Source organism: Macaca nemestrina, chromosome 1 (genome assembly GCF_043159975.1).
Source record: "Macaca nemestrina isolate mMacNem1 chromosome 1, mMacNem.hap1, whole genome shotgun sequence".
Classification (NCBI taxonomy): Eukaryota; Metazoa; Chordata; class Mammalia; order Primates; family Cercopithecidae; genus Macaca; species Macaca nemestrina.
Genome location: NC_092125.1, coordinates 149,047,589 through 149,063,654, shown reverse-complemented (window position 1 = coordinate 149,063,654; position 16,066 = coordinate 149,047,589). Strand labels below are relative to the sequence as shown.

General features: G+C 35.8%; 1 protein-coding gene across 8 annotated transcripts in view; it reads left to right on the top strand.

The window, feature by feature from the left end:
• The window catches only part of LOC105482752 (spermatogenesis associated 1), a 61,957-nt gene that overhangs the window by 10,959 nt on the left and 34,932 nt on the right, over window positions 1–16,066 (top strand). For all 8 annotated transcript variants that reach the window (XR_011618420.1, XR_011618421.1, XM_071089144.1 and 5 more), the window contains exons 3-6: window positions 3,632–3,738; window positions 5,530–5,647; window positions 8,868–8,921; window positions 9,017–9,248. Coding sequence is in view for 6 of the 8 variants with exons in the window: in XM_071089144.1 (XP_070945245.1) it covers window positions 3,632–3,738; window positions 5,530–5,647; window positions 8,868–8,921; window positions 9,017–9,248 (511 nt within the window). In the remaining 2 variants the exon portion in view is untranslated. The remainder of the gene's footprint in view (window positions 1–3,631; window positions 3,739–5,529; window positions 5,648–8,867; window positions 8,922–9,016; window positions 9,249–16,066) is intronic.

The following is a 16,066-nucleotide window of genomic DNA, read 5'->3' as shown; positions in this document are numbered from 1 at the left end:
TACTAAATCTGTTGGTTAATTCTTATCCTAAACATTCTTGATCTATATGTGCACAATAGCTGACACCATTAATCACTTTCTCTTCCTTGACATAGGCTTCACTAGGCTTCTAGCATACATATTATGTTTGTTTTCTTCTTACCTCCCTGGTTGTTCAATCTCAGTCATCTTTACTGGGTCTTCATCTTCTTCCTGACCTCTTAATTTGTGAATACATCAGGGTTCAGCTCTTTTATGTTTGTTTTCTTCTTACCTCCCTGGTTGTTCATTCTCAGTCATCTTTACTTGGCCTTCTTCTTCTTACTGACCTCTTAATTTTGGAATACATCAGGGTTCAGCTCTTTGTTCTCTTCTCTGCCTACACTCATTCCTTGGTGATCTCATCTAGTCTAATAGATTTAAATACCAATTTTATGCCAAGGATTTCCAAATTTATAGCCTTATCTCAGTCCTCTTTCCCAAATTCCAGATTCACATAGGCCTATATTCAACTGACTAACTGACATCTCCACTTGGATGGCCAATAGATATCTCATCTTAATATGTCTGAAACTGGATTTTTTTTCCCTTCCCTAAAACTTGCACTACCCATGACTTTTGCCATTTCAGATACTGAAAGGTCAAATCTCTCCTTTCAGTATCTGAGGCCAAATGCCTTGGAGTCATACTTGATTCTTCTTGCATACTTGAGTCTTCTACTTGACTCTTCTTTCAAACTCCACTTCCAGTAGATTGACTCTGACTCTTCTACTTGACTCTTAAACTCCACTTCCAATTGATTGACTCTAACTTTTAAATACATACAAAATCTGACTGCTTTTTAATAACCTTTACTGCTAGCACATGAGTCACCATTGTCTCACACTCTAATTATTCCAGTAGCTTCATAACAAGTTCCCTTTTCTTGCCTCTTATAGTCTGTTCTAGCTATGATCCCTATCACTCAACTAATTAAGTAAAGCATTATGTATATCCTGATATAATGCAATATAAAATACAGGACACCACTTATAAAATATTATTGCCCCTGTGTCACTTGAAGGCTGGATAGTTAACTGTTTACAGGAGATAAGAGAGGTTGGAGAAACAAGTTAAATGACACCTTAGAGATAATAAAGTATATTCAGAATGTAGAACATTCTGTAAGACAACTGGCTCAGTATCTTTTAAAAAGTCAATGCCATGTTAAAAATAAAAAGCAAAAAATAGGTTTGGGAGCTCTTCAAGATGAAAGTTTTAAAAGACGTAACAACCAAATGCATTGTGTGATCCTTGTTTGAATTCCAGGTTAAGAAAATATTTCGAGGACAATTGGGAAAATTTAAATATGGACTGGATATTAATTGACATTAAGGAATTTTAATTTTTTAGATGTGAAAATGAAACTGTGATTATGTTACAGAGGTCCTTATTTTTAGAATATGGATACCAAGTAATTTAGGGATATAGTGTCGCGATGTCCGATTTACTTTGAATATTTTATTCGGAGAGAGAGAATTACTCTATTTATATGTATGTTTAAAATTTTTCCTATAAAATAAAAATATATGTCAGATCTTAATGTTTCTCTTAAAACCATGCATTAGCTTCCCATTTTATAGGTGAAAATGGCTCAGAAGGCGCTATATGTTTCCCCTCTACCTCCTTATTTTTCTGAGCTTATCTTCTACTACTCTCTCCCCTACTCTCTCTGCTTCAATCATACTGATATGCTCTCACCTTAATACCTTTATTTTATCTCTTTCTGAAACTCTTTCCCTCTAGATCTTCACTTGGCTAATTCCTTCTTTTCCCTTAGGTCTTTACTCCGATCTCACCTCTTCCATGAGACCTACCCTGAATATTTAAAACTGAAAACTTCTCCATTCCATATCTTCCCATTCTTCTTTACCCCGCCCTACTTATTTTTCCCTAGTAGCTACCACTTTATAATATCTATATTATCTATTAGTGTTTTGTTTATTGTTTTTTAATTTAAAAAAATTTTTTTTAATTTTACTTCTTAGAAGTCAGTATTTATTGTTTATTGGCTATAGTTCTCACAAAACCAGGACTAGTCTGAGGCAAATGAGGTACTTGCCATAGATGAAAAATTTAAGGGGCTACCAAAAAATTGTTTTAGTAAAATTAATGCAAAAAAATCCATGATGAACAAGATACCAATATTTTAAATAAGAGACAGAATCCAACAGTGCCATCCCTAATCATTTTGAAACCTGGGGCAAAAGAAAAAGTATGTGCCCCCATATATATATGTGTGTGTATATATATACCTTGTAATGTATTTTTAAAATAGCTAATGGTTTTAATGAAAATATTATTGATGAGCAGCTTCCATTAAAGCCAGGAAAGTAAGATTATAATAAATCAGGGTGACAGTTTCAATAGAATATTTAACCTTAAAATAATATTGTCAGATTTAATATGTACTTTAAAATTTTTAAATATTTTTTCAACTACTTTATTGTTCTGGAAAAAAACATTAAAATGTATTTTTTAAGAAACATGTATATAAATATTTAGTTCAAGAGAGAGTTTCCCCCTGTAAAATATTAATATATTTATATAAAGATAAGTTCATATTTACTTCAAATTTCTTAAGGTTTTGCAAATATTCAATAGTATAGTGAGGGGATAATCTTTTAAGTGCTCTAGTGTTCAAAATGCAACATACAGAAAACTTCACTATCAGATCTATGCAAACATTTTAAATTTTTAATTAATATTTCATCATCAAAAGCATAGAAGTAATTTTCTTGATTTATAAAAACAACTTGAAGAAAAGCTTATGCTCAAGAACCATTTTTATCTCCTATGAAATTACTAATATTAACAGTAGGCCATATTCAAACTTTTAAAGGTTTCTCAGATATTTAATATTGCATTCAAGAATATTCATTTAAATGCTTTGACTTTTAATATGCAGGGAGTATCAAACTTCATTTGATTAAGAGATAAGACTATATTTGCAATCGCTCTGTTTCTGTTTTGGTTATATAAATATTTTTCTAAATAGAAGGATTCTAATCAAGGGCATAACAAAACATCAGAGGAAAAGTGGATAGTTACATAGAAGCACAGACACACAGACATGCCTGATGTAAGAACAATCATTCCTTTCTCCTTGGTCAGGAATAGGTTCTTCCTGGAATTCTGGGGAATAAGTACATTCCCCAAACCACAGTATTAAACCTTTTGCAGGTGCTGAGGGCTAGCAATCATCAGAACTGTAATAGGGAGAAAATATACAAAGGATAAAGATTCCACAAGTTCACCCCAGTGGAACTGAGTAGGTGGGGAGTGAGGTGAGGTAAAGGTTGATGTTAAGAAAACTAGTCTTGGTGCCCTAGGATTCTTACTGCAGACCACAGAAAAAACACCATATGCCAAAGATGTTGAGATAATCTCATAGCCACATCTATAACATTGTTGCCAGGGGAAATGTACTCCAAATGCCAAGTGGCCAAATTAAGAACAAATTTTTAGTTCATTTTGTTTTTTGTTTGTTCAGAGGGATGTATGTATTCCATTTTTTTCTGTTGTATTTATTAAACTTAATTCTATAGAACATCAGTTGATTTTTTTTTTACTTTAAAAGTATTTTAACTGATGTTCTTCTCAATTTATTCAGTTGGTGGAACTTCATGTTTTTTATGTCCCTGAAGGATCATGGAACTATAAGCTAAATACCATTTCAACAGAAGTTGTTAACAAATTCATTTCAGCTGGATTTCTAAGGCAAGTGTTGTGTAGTCATGTAACAATATGCCTGAAAGAAGAATCTTTCTTTCTTCAGAGATAAATGCTTTTTGGAAATTTAAAAAGTATAAGTGAAAAATATTTTGTCCATGTGATAGATCCATTTATCAATATGTAGTGCTATGTAACAATTAAATCAGTTCTGTAAGAATAGCTCACTTGGCCATAATACTACCACGCAGAAAACAGTATATAACCTGTGTATTATTATGGTCATACACAAAGTGAATTAAGAGAGAAGTTATCTAAAATTAAAAATCTGCTAAACTACTCAGGAGGCTAAAGTGGGAGGATTGCTTTAAGGCCCAGAAGTCAAGGCTGCAGTGAGCCATGATTGCACCACTGCACGCCGGTCTGGGCAACAGAGTGAGACTCTGCCAAAACAAAAAAAAAAAAAAGAGAGGGGGGGGGAAAGAGAAAGAGGGAAAGAGAAAGAGGAAGGAAGGAAGGAAGGAAGGAAGGAAGGAAGGAAGGAAGGAAGGAAGGAAGGAAGGAAGGAAGGGAGGGAGGGAGGGAGGGAGGGAGGGAAGGAAGGAGGAAGGAAGGAAAGAAGGAAGGAAGGAAGGAAGGAAGGAAGGAAGGAAGGAAGGAAGGAAGGAAGGACTGCTGAAGATCTGAGAATAGTAGTTAAAGCAATATATCTACAATGCCTCTTTCTCTGAACTGTTTAAAAATATAAACAAAGAACATGTGTTTATATGTATGTAGATGTGTATTTTCACATTCACAAAAAGACACATAACACTATGTGATCTGACTGCCTGTTGTTACCCCTTTAGCACACCTCTCTTCCTAATCTTCATCATCACTTTCTTCAACCACATCAGCCTCCTTTCTGTTCTGTAACATAGCCCTACCTCAGGACCCTTGTGCTTTCTGTTCCTTTTGTCTAGAATGAGTTTTCTGCCCTAACCATATGTTCTCCCATTTCCTTCAGGTCTTTACTCACATATTACCTTTTTGTGTGGATATTCTCTAATCACTATATTTTAAATCATTTGTACAGTCCCTTTCTCCCTTCCCTGCCTTATTTTTCTCTGTAGTACTTAGTAGTGTCTTATGGATTACATTTTTTTACTTATTTCATTAATTTTTCTATCCCACCACTAGATTATAAAGTCCATGAGGGCAGAGATTTTTGTTTTGTTGACTGCCATATTCCCATCCCTTGGAACAATGTCTGACACATAATAGATGCTCAACAAATATATGTTGATTGAATGAATTATCTAATATTTTTCATAAGGTCCTAGAAAAACAAGAGCTCAGATGATAGATAAGTGATGGCTTTAAATTTTAGATATTCAGGAGCAAAGTATCCCTAATAAACAAAGATGTGGAATCTGGCAATGTTAGATTATTTTAAAAAATTTTAAGCACTAGCTACTGCTACCAAACTTCCAAAATAAATATCTGTGGCTAAATCATTCATTAATGTATGTATAAAGGTACATTTATTCCACAGCAAATTTTAACAATAAAATTTGGAAGTAGATTTCTAAGAGACAGTCATTTTCCTTTTCAGTACAAAACATTTATAAACAGTGTTTATTTGCATAATTTTAAAGGCAGACTTCTAATTATTTATTTTAAGAGATATTTATGGAAGACCTACAAAATGCCAGCAGTGTAGAAACATAATATATTAAGCTATATCTGACACATTAAATCAACCTTTGTGTTTGAGATAGCTGACTAAAGTTATTGAATCATTAGTATATCCAAAATCTATTTCATTTTATATTATAAGGCAATTTTATAATATTTCAGAGTATCTCCTCAACTTACTTTACGAGCCCTGAGGGAGCGTCTTGGTGAATTCCTGGGTGAAGATGCTATTGCAGAAAAATTTTTATTTCTGAAATGCATTGGAAATAATTTAGCTGTGGTAAGTTTTCTTTTTTTTTCTTTCTTATTGAGAAAGACCATACCTTCTCAAATTATATTTCTTAAATGCTTATCAACTCAGCTTCTTAAGATATTATTAGATATGTAATGTCAATCAAAACGAAATGGAAATATCATTAAACATACAGATCAACAAAGATAGGTTGCATGGGCATGTTATTGGGCGTGAAAATGATGGGTTTTCTGTGTGTGAATTTCCTTGCAAAGCAGAGAAATACCAGTTTAAAATGTGATCATATAAGTTCTTAAATTTAAATGAAAGTTTTTAAGTGTTTTAAGCAAGTACTTGAGTTCTGGAAAAAAAAATGGGGTTCTCATTGCTTGCACCACAACTAGACTCATTTGATGTGAAAATGATATGGCTCCAACATATTTTTTTTTGGTGTCAACGGTTTTTTTAATTTATTTTTTATTATTATTATTTTTTTTTAGATGGAGTCTTGCTCTGTTGCCCTGGCTAGAGTGCTGTGGCGCAATCTTGGCTCATTGCAACCTCCACCTCCCAGATTCAAGCAATTCTCCTGCCTCCCGAGTAGCTGGGATTACAGGCGTGTGACACCACACCCAGCTAAGTTTTGTATTTTTAGTAGAGACAGAGTTTCACCATGTTGGCCAGGCTGGTCTGGAACTCCTGACTTCAGGTGATCTGCCTGCCTTAGCTTCCCAAAGTGCTGGGATTACAAGTGTGAGCCACCATCCCTGACTAGTGTCAACTATTATTTACTGAACACTCTTATTTGTGGTTTCTATGACTTAGTGGGCAGAATACTCTAAGTAGAAAGTATTCCTAGCTTAAGTTTCAAATCTAACAAGCCATCAGATCTCAAAGTTTCTGGTCTCTCATATCTATATAAATTTTATTTCCTTAAGATTTTCTATATTTAAACTCTTTAAAATGCAGCATATTCTTATTTCACTCTCATTAACAGATTATATCATTATTATGTGTTTATGTGAATATTTGCTTAACATCTAACTCTACCATTAGATTATAGTTCCTTGTGGGGAGGGACTTCATTTTATTCACCATTGTATTTATAACCAGTGCCTAACAAGGCGCTTTGCACTAGAGGTGTTTAAATGTTCACTGAACAAATTAAATCATGAATGAGAATGGAAAAAATAGGCATTTTCTTCCAAAGTACTACTATAATTTTCTGTGTGAGATTCTTGGGATCAGTAGCTAAATTTGAAAAGGTTTTGGTCATCAGAATTCTATTTAGTATAACTTTTGGCAAATTAATATTAATTTACTGATCAGTTAGTTAGCTTTCCTCAAACAGGGAAGAAAATTAACAATTCTCATAATTTTTTGTTCTTTTTCATGATATGTATATGTACAAAATATCAATCATAGAATCCCAGATTGGAAGGGACTTTCTAAGTAATTGAGGTCAATTTCTAAAATCCTTGTACTATTTTATTATTTTAAACAAATATTTATTAATGTTTTTCTATATACAAAACTAGAAAAGAACTAGATATAGATCTTGCCCTCAGAGTGCTCAGTGTAGTGATGAAGATTAAAATACATAAAATAAATAAATAAAATATCATATTTTATATATTCAGAAGAAAAGGAGATTACTTCCAGCAGGGGAAGAGGGGAGGTAGAAAACTTTGAGGAAGAAGCAATATTTCAGTTTGGATCCTAAAAGAAAAATATTTGTTCTTGCAAAGATGAAGGGTGAGAAAAGCTTTCTGAACAGAGAAAACAGGATAAGCACAGAAGTAGAAATGCAGACAACTCAGAAATAATAAATGGTACTGTTTTTAGTGGAGCATTGACTACATGAAAGGAAATAGTGGGATGCAAGTTATAAAGTCATTTGTTGAAGTTCTCAAATGCCAGATTTGTAGTTTGGATTTTTTCTTGAAACCATGGAGTTTTTGACTAAGAGTGACATGATCAGAACCTTCAGGAAAATTAATTGGGCCTCACTGAGAAGGATGGATTGAAGTGAGGAGGCAAGAATTTCAGTAAGAAAGTTGTACAGTGGTTCAGGCAAGAGATAATGAGGGCCTAAGGAACAAGCTGCCTCTCAAATTTCATCTATGACCATTTTCTCCTTGGTTTCATACTTCAGCTATAAAAATCTTCCTTTGGTCCTCAAATATGGCAGACTCATTTCTGATTTTTGGCTCTTGCACTTGCCTAGAAATCATTTCTCCCTGATTTTCAGATAGCTGGCTGTTTCTTTTCATAATTCAGGACTTAGCTCAAGTATTATCTTTTCTGAAAGGCCTTCCCTGACCAACTAGTTTTCAGACATTCTTTCTTCAAGTTACTCTTTATTACATCACTCTATTTTCTTTTCATAAAACACATATCACCATCCTAAATTGGGTTTATTTAGTTATTTAATATCTGCTTTCCCAAGCAGAACATAAGCTCCATGAAAGCAGAAATTTTGCCTTATTTATCATTGTATCCATACCATGTAGAACACTGCCTGACAGATAGTATGCCCTCAATATTTGTGTTTTGTTTTTGAGACAGAGTTTCCCTCTGTTGCCCAGTCTGGAGTGCAGTGGTGCACTCTCAGCTCACTGCAGCCTCCACCTCCCAGGTTCAAGCGATTCTTCTGCCTCAGCTTCCCGAGTAATTGGGGGAGCCAGCACACCTGGCTGATTTTTGTATTTTTAGTAGAGATGGGGTTTCGCCATGTTGTCCAGGCTGGCCTCGAACTCCTGACCTCAAGTGATCTGCCCTCCTTGGCCTCCCAAAGTGCTGGGATTACAGGCGTGAGCCACCACGCCCAGTCCCCCAATATTTGTTAAATAAATAAATAAATAACAAATGAACTCTATGGGTTGAATACGTAGGAAATAAAATAAAGTTTACTAAGTTGGACTCTAGGGTCAGATGACCTGGTTTTGAATCCCAACCTGGAAATTTCCTAGGTATACAATCTTTACTGAGTGTAAAGCACTTAGAATAGTGCCAGGGACATAGTAAGTCCATGTAAGTGATAGGCATAGTTATTATTAATAAATGCCATAGAACTTCTATTATGTTTGATACAGTGAATAAAAGTAACATTATATTCATTTCTAGAATCTAGCAGTAGTTACTAGCTTTTAAATTTGATTTTTATATTTGCCACAAATACATGCCTTCTGCAAAAAAAGTAGAGGTAAAAATAATTGGAAAAAAAATGTAGCAACAGTTTTAATTTTTTCTCATTACTTATTTCTAGGTGAAGGAAAAGCAAGAATCAGAACTGAAACTCAAATCATTTGCTCCTCCATATGTATGTAATGTGACATTTTAAACTTATGCTAATTTTTAACTTACAGCACTGCTTTTAATTACAAACTAACTTTTAAAATTTCCTATATGTTTTAGGCTCTTCAACCAGAATTATATTTGCTTCCTATAATGGACCATTTAGGAAATGTTTATTCACCATCATCAACAGTTATTTTAGATGAGCGGCAGACTAATAATGGTGCTAATGAGGCTGATGGAACAATCCACAGACCAATTAGTGTAACTTTGTTCAAGGAGGAACTTGGAAGAGATCCCAGTTTGTTAGAAAACACTTTGAAAGAGCTTCCTAACAAGAATCAGGAAGAAGGTGATTTTAAACTGGAATGGGAAAAAGAAAGAGGCTATTATAGTACATTTTAGCAGTAAGTCTGTAAGCAAACCCTGAGCAAACCTAGCCTTACAAATATAGGCAGTATAAAAAGAAAGCTACAATTCCACTTGGGGATTTCTAAAAAAATAATTTTGCCAGATGGGAGGAAAAGAAAACAATTTAAGTACTATGTTAAAATAAAAACAAAATCAAAATAGTTACAACACTTAAATGAACATTACCACCTTTACTTCTTTTTTAATAAAGTAGTTTTAGATAAAAGTAAAGCTACAGGGAAAGAGAAAGGAAAGATGACTGCATAAAACTTTGATATGACTCAGAGACCAGAAGGGTCAGGAAAACAATATCAAACCAACACAAACAACAACAAAAACAAAACTTTAATGTTGGGGATCATATGTATTTCAAATAATGTTAAAATTTTTATCTGATTACACCTATCAATTTACTAATAATTACTAATAATTTGATTCTTCAAAAGTGATAGGGGCCAGGAGTGGTGGCTTATACCTGTAATAAGCACTTTAGGAGGCCAAGGTGGGTGGATCACTTGAGCCCAGGAGTTTGAGACCAGCTTGGGCAACATGGCAAGACCCTGTCTCTATAAAAAAATGCAAAAGTTAGCCAGGTCTGATGGCACATGCCTGTAGTCCCAGTTACTCAGGAGACTGAGGTGGGAGGATTGCTTAAGCCAGGGAGGGGGAGGTTGCAGTGAGCTGAGATCGCACTATCAGCCTCCAGCCTGGGTGACAGAAAGAGACCCTGTCTCAAAAAAAAAAAAAAAAAAAGGTAATTTAAAATGTTTACATAAAAATTAAACTCAGGCTGGGCGTGGTGGCTCACTCCTGTAATCCCAGCACTTTGGGAGGCCGAGGCGGGCAGATCACAAGGTCAGGAGATCGAGACCATTCTGGGTAACATTGTGAAACCCTGTCTCTACTAAAAATACAAAAAATTTGCCGGGCATGGTGGCAGGTGCCTGTAGTCCCAGCTACTCAGGAGGCTGAGGCAGGAGAATGGCGTGAACCCAGGAGGCGGAGCTTGCAGTGAGCCGAGATAGCGCCACTACACTCTAGCCTGGGTGACAGAGCGAGACTCCGTCTCAAAAAAAAAAAAAATTAAAATTAAAATTAAACTCACTGAGCATCTAACTGGTGTCAAGTAATAAACAGTAAATATTAAATGCGCCTAAGATGAAAGCAAGTACTAACTTTGGAACATTGTTGGGTTTAGCATAAATTTAGAATACAAGAAATGTAACTGATTAAGAACTACTATATTCTACAGCTTTAATAGATGTCTTTAGTCAACATCTGGGGGATGCATTTCATTTGTAAATGTTTAGTATATCTGCTTTTCCTTCACAGTTTATTTTTTAATGTAATATGGTAAAAAAGTTAAAAGTTAAACTAATTTTTTTCTATTGATTCTTAGACTATAGTCAACTTTATTTATATGCTTTAAATGAGAGGACAGTGTGTTCAATTTTAAAAGTTCTAGAAACATCAGTAAGTATAAGGAAGAAAATAAGTATAAAGTATACTTTTACTAATAAATGTAAAGAAGAAAATAAAGACTGATAATAATTTTACTACTCAGAGATTACTACTACTTAGAATTCTGATGTATATTCTTCCAGTTATTTTTTAGTTCTTATATATAAATAATATGTGTTTTTATTTTTCAAAAATGAAGACACATAGACTCTTAAAGCCTCTTTTATTTTAAAATATAAACATTTCATATCAATAAATATAGATCTATGTCATTATAGAATTCCCTATGTCATAATTTACTTCCCCAACCCTTTATTAATGTTTCTGTTATCATGTATAGTGCAATGAGCAACATTTTTTTTTTCTTTTTGAGATGGAGTCTCGCTCTGTTGCCTAGGCTGGAGTGCAGTGGCACAGTCTCGGCTTGCTGCAACCTCTCACTCCCAGGTTCAAGCAAATCTTCTGCCTTAGCCTCCCTAGTACATGGGACCACAGGTGTGCACCAACATGTCCAGCTAATTTTTGCATTTTTAGTAGAGATGGGGTTTCACCATGTTGGCCAGGGTGGTCTCAAACTCCTGACCTCAGGTAATCCACCCACCTTGGCCTCTCAAAGTGTTAGGATTACAGGCGTGAGCCACCGCTCCAGGCCAGAGCAACACTTTTCTAAATGCAGTTTCGTGCATTTGTCCTATTACTATTTTTAGAAGTTTAACTGCTGTTTCTAAGGTAATGTAGTATTGTTGTCATTGTTCCTAGACCTTCCAACCTTGTTTGTTTTTCTCTGGTCACACTTCTTCCTTCTCCACTAGAGATAACTACTGCTTTGATATTTGTGGTAATCGTTTTCTTGCTTTTCTTTTGCTTTCTGTATTTTGAAGCTCTGTTATTAGGTGCATGCATATTTAGGATTATTATGTCTTCTTGATAAATTGACCCCTATTTCATGTAATGTTTCTCTTTATCTCTGGTGGTAGTACTTATTTTGAATTATTTTCTTAACTTTAATTTGTGGTTTATCTTTTTACATTATGATTCTTTTGATCATAAGAATTCCTTGTAGTTTTACAACTGAGATATATATCCCTTGATAATATAGTTTAGTTATGTCTGTTTTGAATTTTATTTATGTATATCATTTTGAACTTGAGTAAGAGAAACTCAACATTGTAAGAGTCAACCATACCGTCACATGTAACACTATTTCTTTTCATTGTTGTGCTATTCCATTTTATATTCATACAATTTATTTACATTACAATTTATTCATCTATTCTATGGCTGATGGACATTTGGTTTGTTTGCAGCTTGGGACTATTACAAATATCCTGTTATGTACATTTTTGTACACAAGTCCTAAATGTGCATGTGCAAGAGAATTGGCATTGTTTGTTGTTAATGTTCATGTACATGTTCAACTTCACTAAACATCCATGTGTCTTCCAAAGCGATAGTACCCAGCAGCAATGTCTAAAAGTTCCTATTGAACCATAATCTTGCCATTATGTCATATATTTTCTGTCTTCTTGTTTCTCTGCTCCACATTCTGGAAAAAATAAAGAATGAGGGAGTATAGATTTCTTCCAAATGCATTTCCAGTTATCCCAAAATATCATTCATTCCCTCCCCACTGATTTCAAATGGTACCTTTACCACACTATATATATAAATATATATATATATTCATACCTATATTCTTATATATACAAGACCACTTTCAGACTTTATCCATCTTCTGAACTAGTACTGACATTAATATTTTTTATATATCTGGCAGGGTGATTTCCCATTCGATATTATTATTCTTTATTGTGAGGTTCAAAATTGGATATCATATGTAAAACTGCTTTGTATCTGTAAATCGCCACACAAATAAATATAAATAATTTTTTCAATAGTTTTGGTTTGAACTTTTATTTCCTCTGTGGTTTATTTGTCATTTTGTTGGAAAGAAATCCAGTTTTTAAAAATTTTTATAAATATTATAAACTCTTTGAGGACAAGGATTTATTGCTGCTTACTCAGAGTCAAACACAGTGCCTAGACCACAGTCCTGAATAAATATTTGTTGAAAATTAATAACTGTCTTAACATATCAATGAGTAAATATGTAATCAATTACTGTGTTCTTAGACAGTAACTGTAATGGTACAAAAATGATAACAGATGCTATCCCTTCTGAAACATGACATTTTAGAGAAGAAATTTATAATAAATAATAAAGTTTGGGGAGAATGTAGGTAATATGTTTTTGTTTTTGTTTTTGTTTTTGTTTTTAGAGGGAGTCTCGCTCTGTTGCCAAGCTGGAGTGCAGTGGTGCAATCTCAGCTCACTGCAACCTCCGCCTCCCAGGTTCTAGCAATTCTCCTGCCTCAGCCTCCTGATAGCTGGGATTACAGGTGCCTGCCACCACACCCAACTAATTTTTGTATGTTTAGTAGAGACGGGGTTTCTCCATGTTGGCCAGGCTGGTCTCAAACTCCTGACCTCAGGTGATCCGCCCGCCTCGGCCTCCCAAAGTGTTGGGATTACAGGCGTGAGCCACTGCGCCTGACTGAAGCCTAAACTTTTTTTTTTTTTTTTGGAGATGGAGTCTCGCTCTGTCCCCCCAACTGGAGTGCAGTGGCACAATCTCACCTCACTGCAACTTCTGCCTCCTGAGTTCAAGCGATTCTCCTGCCTCGGCTTCCTGAGTAGCTGGGACTACAGGCACACGCCACCACGCCCGGCTAATTTTTTTGTATTTTAGTAGAGACGGGGTTTCACCATGTTGACCAGGCCAGTCTTGAACTCCTGAGCTCAGGCAATCCGCTGGCCTGGGACAGGCAGTCCGCCCATCTTGGCCTGCCAAAGTGCTAGGATTACAGGCGTGAGCCACCACGCCTGGCCGAGCCTAACCTTCTTCAGATGGCATAGAGAACTCTTCAAACCCAGGGCTACAGCGTATGGCCATGGAGATTGTTTAGTGCCTATCTCCAGAAGGCCTCCTTCTCATAGATCATGATATGAATGAAGCTTTCAGGATTTACTTAATGTTGGGGTTAGTTCAGTAATTTTTTTCTATTAGTAGTAGTAGTAATACTACTGTTATAATAGTATGAGATTAGGAAAGGGAGGGAGAGAAGTACTATGAACTGGTACTTCTGGAGAGGTAGGTAGCGACTTGAGCTACAAGAGCCTTGCTTGCAAAGCTAAAGAGTTTAGTAGGTAATGGGAAGCAATCTGAAGTTTTTAACTGAGTGGCATGATTGGATTTTAGTTCTAGAAAAACAACTTAGGTGACAAGATGGAAAATAGACTTAGGGACTAAGAAAATGGCAATGGGATATAAATCAGAACTTAAAGTCAAGAAACTTCTCAGGATTGGACAGTGTGCTAGGTGCTTTACATGCATTATGCCATTTTAGAGATAAGGAAAGAGAAGTTAGAGAAATAACTTACCTAAAGTCATACATGTTATGGCCATGCCAGGGCTTGAGCTCTTGTGTGTCTGACTAAAGCCCATGCTTTATAACACTGTGCTAGAGTCATACTGAACTTTTCATTATGGATAAAAATGCTTCACACATTATTAGTATTCTGCTCCTTGCACATACCATATTCTTTGCTTAAATTCCTCTTGCTCCCTTCTTTGCCACCAAACAGCTCATAGTTCAAAACTTAGTTTCACAGTTATCACTCCCTTTTCTGTGACTCTATCATATTTTAAACATATATTTGCTGGAGTTCTCAAAACACTGAGGTCTACATTATTGTTTCTTTTTATGGGTGGGTAGGGAGAGTTGTAGTTTACTATTAGCTTTTACACATTTGGTACGTCCATTTTTTATTCATTTTGCATTATATAGATCTTTTCTGTTTTTTTGTTTTGTTTTGTTTTATTTTTTGTTTGAGACAGGGTCTCTTTCCAGCCCAGGCTGGAGAGCAGTGGCACAATCTCAGCTCACTGCAGTGTCTGCTTCCTGGATTCAAGCTATTCTCCTGCCTCCGCCTCCCAAGTAGCTGGGATTACAAGTGCATGCCACCACACCTGGCTAATTTTTGTATTTTTAGTAGAGACAGGGTTTTACCATGTTGGCCAGGCTGATCTTGAACTCCTGACCTCAAGTGATCTACCTACCTCGGCCTCCCAAAGTCCTGGAATTACAGACGTGAGCTGCCACACCCAGCCTCTGTTTGTTGTTCTTAAGTGACAATGTCAATGCCAGGTGGGTAATAAATCGTAGCAGCCAAACAAAAACCAATATGGGCTCCAGGTTGCACAATATTGTGGCAAGTCTTTTTTGTTTGTTTGTTTGTTTTGTTTTTGTTTTTGTTTGAGACAGGATCTTGCTCTGATGCCCAGGTTGGAGAGCAGGGGTGTGATCATGGCTCACTGTAGCCTCAACCTTCCAGGATCAAGACATCCTCCCACCCCAGTCTCCCAAGTAGCTGGGAACACAGGCATGCACCACCATGCCTGGCTAATTTATTTTTGTAGAGGTTTTTAAATTTTTGTAGAGATGTTGCTCAGGCTGGTCTTGAACTACTGGGCTCGAGATACCCTCCTGCCCAGCCTCCCACAGTGCTGGGTTTACAAGCATGAGCCACCATGCCCAGCAACAACCCTTGTAAAATGACTTTCAAATATGAATTTGGCTCACTTATTCTTTTCTGAATTAAAAAAATTGATTTCTCCAAGGGAAAAAAACTGCATTAATACTGCCAGGTTCATGGATCTTTTGTTTATATAGACCATGTAGAACATTAGTGTTAATATTTCAAAGATGGATTGTGTAGTTTTTCTATATTGAGAAATGCTGTTAAAATGGAGATTTTATCAATGAAAATGTATGTGAAATAAAAATGACATTTTATGTTCTGTATTTATACCAGCATTTTCCAGAGAAGGTTCCTCAAAGCACTGTTTCAAAAACTGCTTTGGCAAATTGTTTGTAAAGACAATTAAGGCCGAACGCAGTGGCTCATGCCTGTAATTTCAGCACTTCGGGAGGCCAAGGTGGGCATATCACCTGAGGTCAGGAGTTCAAGACGAGCCTTGCCAACCTGGTGAAACCCTGTCTATACTAAAAATACAAAAATTCGCTGGGCGTGGTGGCACATGCCTGTAATCCCAGATACTTGGGAGCCTGAGACAGGAGAATCACTCAGACCTGGGAGGCGGAGGCTGCAGTGAACCAAGATTGCACCACTGCACTCCAGCCTGGGCGACAGAGCAAGTCTCTATCTCAAAAAAAAAAAAAAAAGACAATTAAATTTCAGGAAACCCCCATCTTACCTACTAGCTCTTGCAGACTT